Genomic DNA, 13,905 nt, shown 5'->3' with positions numbered 1-13,905 from the left:
ATTTATGTAAATAGTGCATCTGAAGTGTCTTCTTCCCCCTTATGGCGCTAATTTAACTAAACGTTCTTTTTTTAAAAAGTAAAATAATAATAATAATAATCTATGTTCTGTATTAAACAATGAGGCTCCATCCTTTCTGGAAATTGATTCATTTTCTGTAGATGTCGGATTCATTTCTGTATTCAGCATGTGTGATGAAATGTATTCGCCTCCTAACCACCTTCATTATACCATAGTCATGAATTCATTTCCACACCACCACAGGGTACTTATCAGATGCTTATGAAATTACTTTATTTCGTCAGTGAAATTTGACTCATAGGCTGTGATCATAATCTCTGCACATTCACTTTCATTAAAGAAGCAGAAAGCAGTCCAAGGGGAATTCCAAAAAAAAAGTCAAAATTTCCTCTACAACTGAATAACAGATAAATACACACAGCCATTCAGTGTGAGGGGTTTGATGTTTAATTCTCATACAGGAACATTCAAGACTTCTTTAGATATCTTTAGATTGTTGGTTATAGGAACCAGGACACACCACCTGAGGTTTATATGTGATGTGGATGATCGTAATCGTTAAACTTTGGGACTATTTAGTATTTCAACATTCAGCATGACTCAACTTCATATGAAGTCTCAGGCACTCGGGCAGCACATTCAAACCCTTTCATATAAACATTTAACTTGGTTTCTATCACAACCGCTGTGAACAATCCAGATCAGCTTGTTTTTAAGCATTTGTTTATATCTTAATGATGTAATTTTAGATAAAATGAAGGAAAACCAGCAGAATTACCCTTTAATGGAAGACTGAAAAGAAGGCATTGGGTGGTACAAGGAACAAACCCACAGCTGAAACAGTAACAACGCCACATCCAGGGGTGTTCCACAAAGCAGGATTTTTTTCAGTTTAGCTTCATAACTTACGCCCAAAGTCAAGCCTGTCCATTAGCAAAAGAGCTAAAGACCATTCCTATTGGACAACCCTGATTTTTAGGTTTGGGTTATCTGGCCAAGTAAGGAATCCTGCTTTACTGAATTCCCTGCCTGAATAAATAGTTAAGGCAATACTGAAGATGAGGTATAATATTTCACATATGAACACTAAAAACTTAACGTAACCATTAAGGCAGGTTCAGCAGCTGAGAAATGAACGCAAACAAACAAGAACAATAATCCATTCCAGTTGCCAAAATATAATAATCACAATCATTGCATTCACTCACTAACAGGCAGTCAAATCATTAAAGAGAGCAAAATAAGAACATACTACTGAAGCCAGGACCGTGCACCATCTTCACTGACTTTAAATAGCCTTAAGACATCTTAGACAAAGTAAATAATAAATCTGGAGAAGATTATTATTGTCTATTTCCATTTACAAAAAGAAGGAAAAATACTATCCCAATTTACATTGTCTTTAATAACTGTAGCTACATGTTAATCAGGCACACTACAACAATTAAAGTGATGCTGATGTAGTTATTGTTGAGGAGTGATTTCAGATGTAACTACATACTGGCAAATATGCTTTGGCTATTCATATAAACATAAATGACATGTGCGTGTACATCTATAATAGGCAGTACCTCCCCAGCACTTTGTATTGTTGCATATTAATGTGTAACCACTGTCATCAGAGACTTAATATATAGTGAGAATAATTATTCTTCAGGGATGTTATTTCATCACAGTGCAAAAACTACCATTGGATTTCACATTAAACATTGTCTCACTGCACCAACAGAAGATGTTCCTCTTGCCTTCCTCGCTGAATAGCCTTCAAAAGTTAAGGCCTCGAGACATCAGCTCCTCCTCAACGTTCTCCAGAGCCCACTTGTGCTCGACGATCTCCAGGGCCTCCCATTCACTCTGAAACACACCAAGGAGAGGGTGGTGCAAGGTATGCTGCTTAATTTGTAGTGCACTTTGTTGGTGTTCCCTCCAATTTTATGGGGGATAGGAATTTTTTTAAAGGGAGGTGGGAGGACAGCACTATTCCTTCATTCATCACTGCCCCCCAATTTTCCTACCAGTCATGTGGATAAAACGGGTGACCTTCTCTAAGTATCAGACAGCTTGTGTGACAGCGACACTGTTGTGCCTCCGTGGCGCCTTTGTCACTCACAGAAATCTTTAATTAGAAATCTATGGCTCTTAATGAAGGTATCAATGCTTCCACTTTCCAAACTGCTCTTTAAAACCTTAACTTAGATCATCATTCCTTACCTTGAAGGCCTTGTTGGGGTCAGGGGGCATAGCCATGGCTGCCCCAGTCATCTGATCTTGCATAATTCTCGACTGGTCAGCAGCTGTAAAAGACGCAAAGGCTAATCTGCGTTCTATCACATTTAAAACAACACAAACACTAAGACTGAGAAATAATATGCCTTTGTAATTCAACGTATTAAAGGGGAGCTCTGGCCAAAATTTCAATATAACTCTGACCACATTGGTGAATATACAGGGGTTGGACAATGAAACTGAAACACCTGGTTTTAGACCACAATAATTTATTAGTACGGTGTAAGGCCTCCTTTTGCGGCGAATACAGCGTCAATTCGTCTTGGGAACGACATACACAAGTCCTGCACAGTGGTCAGAGGGATTTGAAGCCATTCTTCTTGCAGGATAGTGGCCAGGTCACTACGTGATGCTGGTGGAGGAAAACGTTTCCTGACTCGCTCCTCCACAACACCCCAAAGTGGCTCAATAATATTTAGATCTGGTGACTGTGCAGGCCATGGGAGATGTTCAACTTCACTTTCATGTTCATCAAACCAATCTTTCACCAGTCTCACTGTGTGTATTGGTGCGTTGTCGTCCTGATACACGGCACCGCCTTCAGGACACAATGTTTGAACCATTGGATGCACATGGTCTTACTGGTGCAATGTGCAGTTAATGAAGATTGGCCACCAGTCTGCTCCAATTTAGCCCTGAAACCTCCCACACTACAATGACAGGTGTTTCAGTTTCATTGTCCATCCCCTGTACATGTATAATGCATGCTGGATAATGAAGTGAGAGAACATTGATAGAGGAAACATGAAAAGCATGCAAAACTAAATTTTGTAAAACCAATGAGAGTGTGGGATGCAACGCTGCACTTCACAACCATACTACATACCATGACAAGATATTAAACTCTAGTTATAGGCCTGAATACCCTTGTAATAACTGAGGTTTAGCATGACTATCATGTTGCTTTACTTTCTCAAATTTAAGGAGTCCCAAATATATGAAGTAAACATGCACACTGGTCATTAATAAGTTGAGCTCACCATTGTCCTGTCCAAGAATAAGAGAATACATGCTCCGTAGCCCAAAGACATTGAGGAAATACCACGAGGCTGAACTTACCCTAAAAGAGATACAGATTTCATAAACTGAAAAACGACAAGGTAAACAACATTTAACAATATATCTAAACAATACAGCTAAGAGGAAAGCTCACTCTCCTATGGGTAAGTCTATTTCATTTACATCTGTTGACTACTGCGTTTGCATTTTATCCAAGTTTCAATAGCATTTAACAATCTAAAACAATAGGATCGATAAGGAAAATAGCATTAGCAACACACCAGGATGCATCTAGTGACAGCAGCTCAATTCCTCTCTGCAGCATGGGTTTAAATCTCAGCGTCAGTGGAAAGGGAACCTTAGCTATGAAAAGCAGAAAAGTATATTCTTGTTGATTAACTTAAAATAAAGACACGTCACCTGAGAGAAGGTCATTCTTTTTTTAATGGCATTAATAATGATTTAATCCCAACCTACAGGGCCTAAGTTCAGCACCATTTCATCAGCTCAGTCACTTTATGAGTTCCATGGAAAAGGAGAACAGTCCCACAATAATCATAATATTTAAGACCAGCTGTACTCACTAGTGACAAACCCAGAGAAAGCCCAGTTAATCCATCCACCAATTAAAATCATTGGCAGGACGTTGGTGAGATTTCCTTTCATCATGTCAGTCAGCATACTGGTATCTGAACAAAAGTAGTGTTTAAAAACTTAGAATGAGAAAGAGATTCACAGCACTTAATCAGCAGGAGTTATACCATTAGTACCGACTTAAAGGCTAAGCACCAGCAATATGAAAGTGTCAAACAAATAAATACAGTGTTAGTTGAGTTCCTAACTTGTGTTTATTGATAGTCAGAAAACATGTTATTTCTTACTAATTGAAGGAATAAGGTTTAAAAGACCATTGGTCCCCCCCCCAACGGTGTTCGGAAACTCTAATAGGCGTCTTGCCTGTGACGTAGATGGTGGACAACAACTCTAGAAGCTGCACTTAATTTAATGCAAAATTACAAAAAGGTGTGTTGTTTTTGGCTGCAATCATTCAATGTACAGTGGGACATCTGTGCACAAACAGCCCAAAGATCCCAAAATATCCAGAAAATGGACTAAATTTGTCAACTTTAAACGGGCACTTTGGAAAGGCCCATCCGCTCACTCCGTTATCTGTAGCTCATTTCACTGGCGCTTTTCCAACAATATGGGCATGAAAGGACACCAACGAAAGGTGTTCAAGAGCCTCTGTAACATGGAGGTAAACAGGGTAAGGACACTCACTTCGCCTGTTTTAGTTGGTGTTAGTTAACGTTAGCTTGACTCGCTAAACTCGGTGGCTCAGATTATACTCGGCTACGTAGCTGCATTACGGAGGTTTATAGTGTCGGATGAATTCGAGTTCGACTTCGATCACATTTACAAGAATAACGGTACCTCTACATTTGAGTTTAGCTTATTGCTAGGCTATTGTCATGAATAATGTTGGCTATTTAGCTAGATACTGTCATAACAGTCAGTCATAACGGTGTTTTACCGCGGCGTTGTTCAGCTGTTGTCCACCAGTGACGTCACGGTTGCGTTCAAGAATTTCCGTAGCGAGCTCGGGTTTTTCCGTCAATTTAATAAAATTGTCAGTTTTAAAGCAAATTAAGCTGCTATTTTCATTTTAATTCATACTTATATCTGTCAGTAACTACAATAATGTGAAATATTCATGGAGGTCCATTAAGTGGTGCTTAGCCTTTAAAGCAAAACTTCAGTGATGACTCAGCCCTCACCAGTCATTGGATTTTTGGGAACAACTTTCCTCTTGACCTTCTTGAAGAATCCTGTCTCTGGGTTGTTAAAGTAATGTTTTCGCATGGCGAATGACTGGAAAGGAACAGAGACCCATCAACAACAATCAGCACAAGCCAAAACGGACTGTTTCTAATCCACCGAAGGAAGAACCTGCTTTATTACAATTATAATCAGACCACCTCTAGAAAACTACATGACTTTTAGTGTTCACTCTTAACACACAATATTGTTGATCATGAACAGATAAGGATAATATGTTTTTATTTTTTTTTAACAGTGTGGATTTGTTTTGATGTAAATGAAGCTTGAAAGTTACCTGCTTAGGAAGATACTTTCCATTCTCTCTGAGAATACGGCTACGGAGTAACACCTGGCTGCAAAACAAGATACAAAAACTGAGATATGGATATTTCATTAAGCCTCAGCGCAACATTGGGTGATATAACACACTATACTTGATAGATAATCCAGAATATACTAGCCAAAAAATTCCAGTGTCCAAAGATTCCAACCAGTACATTTAAAATTTTCATTCATTCATTCATTCATTCATTATCTGTAACCCTTATCCAGTTCAGGGTCACGGTGGGTGCAGAGCCTACCTGGAATCATTGGGCACAAGGCGGGAACACACCCTGGAGGGGGCACCAGTCCTTCACAGGGCAACACACTCACACATTCACACACACACTCACACCTACGGACACTTTTAAGTCGCCAGTCCACCTACCAACGTGTGTTTTTGGACCGTGGGAGGAAACCGGAGCACCCGGAGGAAACCCACGCAGGCACAGGGAGAACAAACCACACTCCTCACAGACAGTCACCCGGAGGAAACCCACGCAGGCACAGGGAGAACAAACCACACTCCTCACAGACAGTCACCCGGAGGAAACCCACGCAGACACAGGAAGAACACACCACAATCCTCACAGACAGTCACCCGTAGGAAACCCATGCAGACACAGGGAGAACACACCACATTCCTCACAGAGTCACCCGGAGGAATCCCACGCAGACACAGAGAGAACACACCACACTCCTCACAGACAGTCACCCGGAGAAAACCCACGCAGACACAGAGAGAACACACCACAATCCTCACAGACAGTCACCCGGAGGAAACCCACGCAGACACAGAGAGAACACACCACAATCCTCACAGACAGTCACCCGGGGGAAACCCACGCGGACACAGAGAGACCACACCACACTCTTCACAGACAGTCACCCGGAGGAAACCCACGCAGACACGGGGAGAAAACACCACACTCCTCACAGACAGTCACCCGCAGGAAACCCACACAGACACGGGGAGAACACACCACACTCCTCACAGACAGTCACCCGGACGAAACCCACGCAGACACGGGGAGAACACACCACAATCCTCACAGACAGTCACCCGGGGGAAACCCACGCGGACACAGAGAGACCACACCACACTCTTCACAGACAGTCACCCGGAGGAAACCCACGCAGACACGGGGAGAACACACCACACTCCTCACAGACAGTCACCCGGAGGAAACCCACGCAGACACGGGGAGAACACACCACACTCCTCACAGACAGTCACCCGGACGAAACCCACGCAGACACGGGGAGAACACACCACAATCCTCACAGACAGTCACCCGGGGGAAACCCACGCGGACACAGAGAGACCACACCACACTCTTCACAGACAGTCACCCGGAGGAAACCCACGCAGACACGGGGAGGACACACCACACTCCTCACAGACAGTCACCCGGAGGAAACCCACGCAGACACGGGGAGAACACACCACACTCCTCACAGACAGTCACCCGGACGAAACCCACGCAGACACGGGGAGAACACACCACAATCCTCACAGACAGTCACCCGGGGGAAACCCACGCGGACACAGAGAGACCACACCACACTCTTCACAGACAGTCACCCGGACGAAACCCACGCAGACACGGGGAGAACACACCACACTCCTCACAGACAGTCACCTAGGGGAAACCCACGCGGACACGGGGAGAACACACATTTAAAGTTTTTTTTGTTTGTTTTGCCCATGTTATTCAGAACAAGACTATCACGAAAAGCATTCCTTTATTAAAGACCTCCTCCAGTGAAAATCAATTTCTCTACCTTTTTAGCATTTCAGGAAAGCATGGTTTTACAGGGACGAGACTCTGCAGTCTGAATGAATAATGTGTCAGAATCAAAGATCCTCACCTGTCAGACACTTGTTCCAGCTCCACTTTTTTATCACTCTGAATGAGTTGAGTGACATAATGACGCAGAACTCCCACAAAAAACGTGATAAACACAATGGGCAGAACAACCCACAGACGGATACTGGAGTCGAGCAGCAGCTCGGGTCCGGCCATGCTCGAGTAAATATCAACAAGGACTAACTTAACAAACTAATTCCAAAACTCAGAGTGGCCAGTAAACGGTTAAATACATTAATTTCACCTGTAACGTCTTTGTACTGTGAATTAATAGACGTTGAAGCGTGGCTTAATTTGTTGTAAAGCCAGTGAACTGAGAGTTATATTTATAGACACCTTTAACCCTGAGTTACTGTTCCTCTCTCTCGAAGCGGTAGAACATTATTGAGCAACAGCGCTAACTCCGATCCGAGTCTGGGCTCAACCGCAGGCTCGGCTACTTATTTAGCCCGTTTTAAAATGTAAAATGGTTTACAGCGCTATGTACAAAGGTTCCTCCAGGTTTAAGCCACAAAACACGCCAAGAGTCACCTCTGAGACAAGAGTTGCTTTATACTAAAATTCCAACTTCACTCATTGCGATAACTAGCGTGCTGACTAGAGACTTTTATTTTAAAAAACGCTGGAGCTCAAAGTTAAAAAGCGAAATACAAAAAGCCTTTCGCTTATTAAATATAAAAAAACAACCATATAATAATAATAATAATAATAATAATAATAATAATAATAATAATAATAATAATGACATTGTAAAATATGAACTGCAAAAACTTGAATTAATAAATTGTGAATACATATTATTTATTATTTAATTTATTTCTAAATACGAGAGGAGCATAAACGTCTACATAAATATTTTAGACGTATTCAATTAAGTTAAAAATATTTATATATATAAAAAGTTAAAACAAAAGGAAGTGTTTTAAAATAGTCCCATATCCTGTTGTCAGGCGTGTTCCTGTGCTCTGTCTTGTAAACAGGAGGCTCAGTTCACATGGCCGGGTTTGATGGGCAGAAATACAGGGATAAATTCTAGGCACCTGCCAAAACATTAGATACACTCGCGTTTTGCATGAAGGACGTGGATAATTAGAGCAGAATATACTCTTCACTGACTGGCTGACTGTTCGCCGATGAGGAGGTGTTTAGTGCAGCCTGTCTTTGGGGTCAAGGGCCCCTTCTCATCTGAACACTGCGACATTAACCGCTCTCCATAATGACTTCGGTTAATCCCAACATCGACGATAAAGTGCTGCAGTACGAGTCTTTCATCAACGACGTGCTGAAGAAAGATCTCCAGTGAGTACACTGAGTCCAGTCTGCTTTCCCAACTGCCCAAGCCTCCCTCACAGTTGTTACACAATAAATTGCATTTTACCCCAGTGTAACCCAGCTGTTAGTAGTGGATTGCTCTCTTTGTCTGTTGTTTTAAGGATGTAGTTCCTTTTTTACATGCAGACTTCTCGTAAGTCAATGTTCTTCCCACTTATGACTTACCTTCACATAAAAATGAGGAAGGATCAGGATCTCATTACTATCATTCTAAGCTATGTAATAATTTTGAGCTGTTAAGTCATAGCATCATATTTTTCATTTGAATCACAATTATTAGACAGATACTGAGTCAGAATTATTACATGGTAGTAGTACAGTTCATGTCTGAGCTCCAGTGTTATAAGGTCTTCTTGTCACTTTTGTCTGAGGATGTTATAATGTTCTCCTTGTGTCTGCTTGGGTTTCCTCTGAATGTTAAAGTTTTCTTTCGAAATTCAAAAACACATGTTTCATGACATGCTATATTCTATAGAAAATCCATATACATTATAGCCTTATATTATATATAATTGACTCAAATTGGCAGTGAAAATGAACTCATTGGAAACCCACACAGACACAGGGAGAACACACCACACTTCTCACAGACAGTAACCCGGAAGAAACCCACGCAGACACAGGGAGAACACACCACACTCCTCACAGACAGTCACCTGGAGGAAACCCACGCAGACACAGGGAGAACACACCAAACCCCTCACAGACAGTCACCCGGAGGAAACCCACGCAGACACAGGGAGAACACACCACACTCCTCACAGACAGTCACCCGGAGGAAACCCACGCAGACACAGGGAGAACACACCACACTCCTCACAGACAGTCACCCGGAGGAAACCCACGCAGACACAGGGAGAACACACCACACTCCTCACAGACAGTCACCCGGAGGAAACCCACGCAGACACAGGGAGAACACACCACACTCCTCACAGACAGTCACCCGGAGGAAACCCACGCAGACACAGGGAGAACACACCACACTCCTCACAGACAGTCACCCGGAGGAAACCCACGCAGACACAGGGAGAACACACCACACTCCTCACAGACAGTCACCCGGAGGAAACCCACGCAGACACAGGGAGAACACACCACACTCCTCACAGACAGTCACCCGGAGGAAACCCACGCAGACACAGGGAGAACACACCACACTCCTCACAGACAGTCACCCGGAGGAAACCCACGCAGACACAGGGAGAACACACCACACTCCTCACAGACAGTCACCCGGAGGAAACCCACACAGACACAGGGAGAACACACCACACTCCTCACAGACAGTCACCCAGAGGAAACCCACGCAGACACAGGGAGAACACACCACACTCCTCACAGACAGTCACCCAGAGGAAACCCACGCAGACACAGGGAGAACACACCACACTCCTCACAGTCACCCGGAGGCCACTATTTCCAAGAAGTACATGTATACTTTTTAATGTTTTTTTTTTGTGCTTTTTGACCATGTTATTCGTGTGTTTGATTTACCAGAAAAGTACTGGAGCAGAGAGATGGTGTGTATGAAAAAATGGCACAATACCTTCAACTGAAGAATACCATTAAATGCATTCAGGTATAGTCTGAATTTTAAAAAGGTAACATATGTCTCTAAATTAAGTTCTCTCACTTTGACCGCTTGGTGTTTTCACAATATAGTTTTACAGAAGTATGTGTCATAATATAAAAAAGCAAGCAAAGGCAGCAATGGCAGGAAAAACTCCATGGGTTTTTCTCTGTCTTACCCCAAATAAACCTGAGAGAATGTATCAGAGTAACTGGATGACAAAACATACATTTTTGTTGACCACAATTCTTGACTTTATACCTTAGACTTAAAAACAGACTTATTCCAAACGCTAACACTTGCTGTAAATGTAACTATTCTAAACACAAACAGACAGCCAGCCCCTTGTGATCGAAGGGATGGGACTATATTTGAACTGACCATTTATTCTTCTCTCCTGTCAGGAAGCTGATAGCAAAGAACTAAAAACTGATGTAGATCTTGGCTGTAATTTCTATGTTCAAGCTCATGTGTAAGTGTGCCTTCCTGTTTTCTCTGTCAACACTTTGTGTCATCTGTGCATCTCTGTATCTGACTAATGTGACTTTGTTGGTGTTTCAGACCTGATGCTTCCAAAATATTTGTTGCTGTTGGATATGGATTTTTTGTTGAATTGACACTCTCTGAGGCTTTGGCATTCATAGAGAAGAAGACCAGCCAGCTCACAGAGTAAGATACTTAGATAGAGTCTAACGCTAGATATAAGATACTGGCCAGATATTGATATAAAATGATAATTCAGATACCAGGGGAAAAGAGAATAACACTGAAATAACACACTTCAGTTATTGAAATGTCTGTTTGTTACATGGGTTTTTATTCATTTGTACTTTTATAGTACAGTGTTTAATGACATGATTTACTACTTCGGACTCTGTGGGGATATACTGCACATTTACACTTTCTTCTAAGATGGATGCCTGGTGTGACCTGATCAGCTCTTTACCTTCATATGAAAGAGCTCATATAAACATAATTCATTTCCATTTTACATCTCTATATTTTCCCTTCCACTACGGTTCAAATTGATGAGACTGGCTTGGACACTCATTGGCCCAGAGTAGGAGGGGCCAATAGTTTTGGATAATAAATGTAGCCTCGCAGTGGCACGGTGGTGCACCAGGTAGTGTCGCAGTCACACAGCTCCAGGGACCTGGTGGTTGTGGGTTCAAGTCCCGCTCCGGATGACTGTCTGTGAGGAGTTTGGTGTGTTCTCTCTGTGTCTGCGTGGGTTTCCTCCGGGTGACTGTCTGTGAGGAGTGTGGTGTGTTCTCCCTGTGTCCATGTGGGTTTCCTCCGGGTGACTGTCTGTGAGGAGTGTGGTGTGTTCTCCCTGTGTCCGCGTGGGTTTCCTCCGGGTGACTGTCTGTGAGGAGTTTGGTGTGTTCTCCCTGTGTCCGCATGGGTTTCTTCTGGGTGACTGTGAGTGAGGAGTTTGGTGTGTTCTCCCTGTGTTGCGTGGGTTTCCTCCGGGTGACTGTCTGTGAGGAGTGTGGTGTGTTCTCCCTGTGTCTGCGTGGGTTTCCTCCGGGTGACTGTCTGTGAGGAGTGTGGTGTGTTCTCCCTGTGTCCGCGTGGGTTTCCTCCGGGTGACTGTCTGTGAGGAGTTTGGTGTGTTCTCCCTGTGTCTGCGTGGGTTTCCTCCGGGTGCTCCGATTTCCTCCCACAGTCCAAAAACACATGTTGGTAGGTGGATTGGCGACTCAAAAGTGTCCGTAGGTGTGAGTGTATGTGTGAGTGTGTGTTGCCCTGTGAAGGACTGGCGCCCCCTCCAGGGTGTATTCCCACCTTGCGCCCAATGATTCCAGGTAGAATCTGGACCCACCGCGACCCTGAACTGGATAAGGGTTACAGATAATGAATGAATGTAGCCTCGCACATTGTCTTGTATTTCCTTAATTATTCTCTCCTCTGCTAGTTAGCACTATGGCACATTTCTCTGTGTTATATAGGGATGTTAAAACCAAATTAAATGACACGTGCAATGTGTGTGTTCAAGAATGTGTCTCTGACCACCTCTGATTGACTGATCACCTCCAGCTGACTTGACTATTGTAATCTTATCAGTGTCCTTGGTGTGTTTACACCTGGGTTTTCATGCGGTCAAATGAAACGAGAAAGGGAAATGTCACCAACAACATACAGGCCTTTAATGCACTGTTCACACAGGTTTAACACTATAAAAATGTGCTAAAACAGTGGATTAAAGGTGCTGAATGTTTACACAGCGCAAGATCCCTGAATTAAATATTGCATCAGATGTTTCTAGATTTATGATTAACATTTTTATCGGCTGTTTTTCCCTCATCCAGATACTCTGAGGTTCTGACAAAAGATGCAGCTAAAATTAAAGCCAACATTCGCATGGTTTTGGAGGTAGACCTTTTTCTTTTTCTTTCACTTTGAATAGAGCTGGTTAATTCTGTTACTTCTTAACCGCACAACAAAACTCTCTTTTTCCCCCAACAGGGCTTAAGGGAACTCCAGGGACTGAAAGATCTCCCTGAGACCAGGAGGCGAGAAGTGTTTTAAGCCCAGCACAAAATCAAGATGAAACCTCTGTGTGATTGTTGTTATTTTGGTTTTTGTTATTTTTATATCTAATTATTACTGAATGGGTTTGGACTTTATATAAAACAATGCTGTTCAGTTGGTTTGCTAACAGATTATACTGTAATGTTACAAAATGAGTTCAATAAATGACAGATTATTTTGAACAATTGTGAGTACTGAGATGATATTAAGTGACCGTGCCTAAGATTGTGACTAATTTCCCCTTGCAAATACGTGACTCATGCCTCCTCGCTTCTGAAGTAGTGACTAGATTGTTTGTTTCATGGTCAAAGCAGTTCCAGTTACATTGAATATGATTCTCCGTATCAGGTCCTCAGTCGGATCTTTTGTGGTGCAAAAGTAAAATGAAGAAGAAATCACAGGTAGATGCAGACATTTATCTGTAGCTAAAATGCGCAGTCGACGTGGACATAACACACTTTATAAAGCGCTACAACATTGGTTTGGACATGAGCTGGATGTTTAAAGGAGTCAGCAGCGTGAAATAAAGTGGAACAAAGTGTTACTTGAGCTTTGTGCTGTTTCCTGTGAAGTAATAAAATAGTTATTACAGTGTACAGCTGTTTATTTTAATAGAAGCTATTTGCTGGGGTGCTATGGGTTTAATATTGTCTGCTCCAAACAATATCCTAATGTGATTTTTGTCTTTTTAAAGCAGTGGGGCAGTGATCTAGCCAAAAGTCAGTGGATGTAATGTTTTGTTTTTTTTCTAAATTATTTCTAATTGGATGCAGCCTTTGATTTAAGTTTAAATTAAGAACATTTTCTGCATAACGCCTGGTCCAGTTCATAGAGCTGCATAAAGTGTAGCCTATAACCAAATGGTGTGCACTGATTTAAACAGTATGTAACCAAGATGTTTACTTGGTGATTTTGAGGTGGTGGAGATTGGTAACTGATTCACTGATGATTTCCTTCATGTTTAACTTGTTTGGCTGATGAGTGGGGAAGAGTGCTTATATATCTCAGCTTCTTCAGCATCACTGTGACGGATACACTGTCACACTAGTAACTAGTTGCCATGGAAACTGGATGTTGAATTGTGGCAGCAGTGTAAAACCTGCTTCCTGAAATAGAATTATTTTTCTTTGTACAAAGACGCACTGC

At 42.3% G+C, this 13,905-nt stretch overlaps 3 protein-coding genes across 3 annotated transcripts in view; 1 reads left to right on the top strand and 2 right to left on the bottom strand.

Annotated features, from left to right (window-relative positions):
- Window positions 1-13,905, bottom strand: part of plxna3 (plexin A3) — a 587,367-nt gene that overhangs the window by 83,868 nt on the left and 489,594 nt on the right. The gene's annotated exons all lie outside the window — the stretch shown is intronic.
- On the bottom strand, window positions 317-7,918 carry zgc:86609 (ER membrane protein complex subunit 3-like). Its single transcript, XM_066643443.1, has 8 exons — window positions 7,321-7,918; window positions 5,423-5,480; window positions 5,085-5,178; window positions 3,891-3,995; window positions 3,588-3,669; window positions 3,288-3,367; window positions 2,233-2,315; window positions 317-1,875 (listed from the first exon to the last, which is right to left on the bottom strand). Exons 1-8 carry the CDS (start codon window positions 7,473-7,475, stop codon window positions 1,786-1,788), a joined length of 747 nt encoding a protein of 248 aa, XP_066499540.1. The 5' UTR covers window positions 7,476-7,918; the 3' UTR covers window positions 317-1,785.
- On the top strand, window positions 8,276-12,946 carry uxt (ubiquitously-expressed, prefoldin-like chaperone). The gene is made up of 6 exons (XM_066644537.1): window positions 8,276-8,618; window positions 10,152-10,233; window positions 10,629-10,696; window positions 10,786-10,893; window positions 12,537-12,600; window positions 12,694-12,946. Exons 1-6 carry the CDS (start codon window positions 8,536-8,538, stop codon window positions 12,754-12,756), a joined length of 468 nt encoding a protein of 155 aa, XP_066500634.1. The 5' UTR covers window positions 8,276-8,535; the 3' UTR covers window positions 12,757-12,946.

The sequence above is a fragment of the Hoplias malabaricus genome, chromosome 14, assembly GCF_029633855.1.
Source record: "Hoplias malabaricus isolate fHopMal1 chromosome 14, fHopMal1.hap1, whole genome shotgun sequence".
Taxonomy (NCBI): domain Eukaryota; kingdom Metazoa; phylum Chordata; class Actinopteri; order Characiformes; family Erythrinidae; genus Hoplias; species Hoplias malabaricus.
The sequence above is the reverse complement of the archived record's forward strand: the minus strand, read 5'-3'. Positions and strand labels throughout refer to the sequence as shown.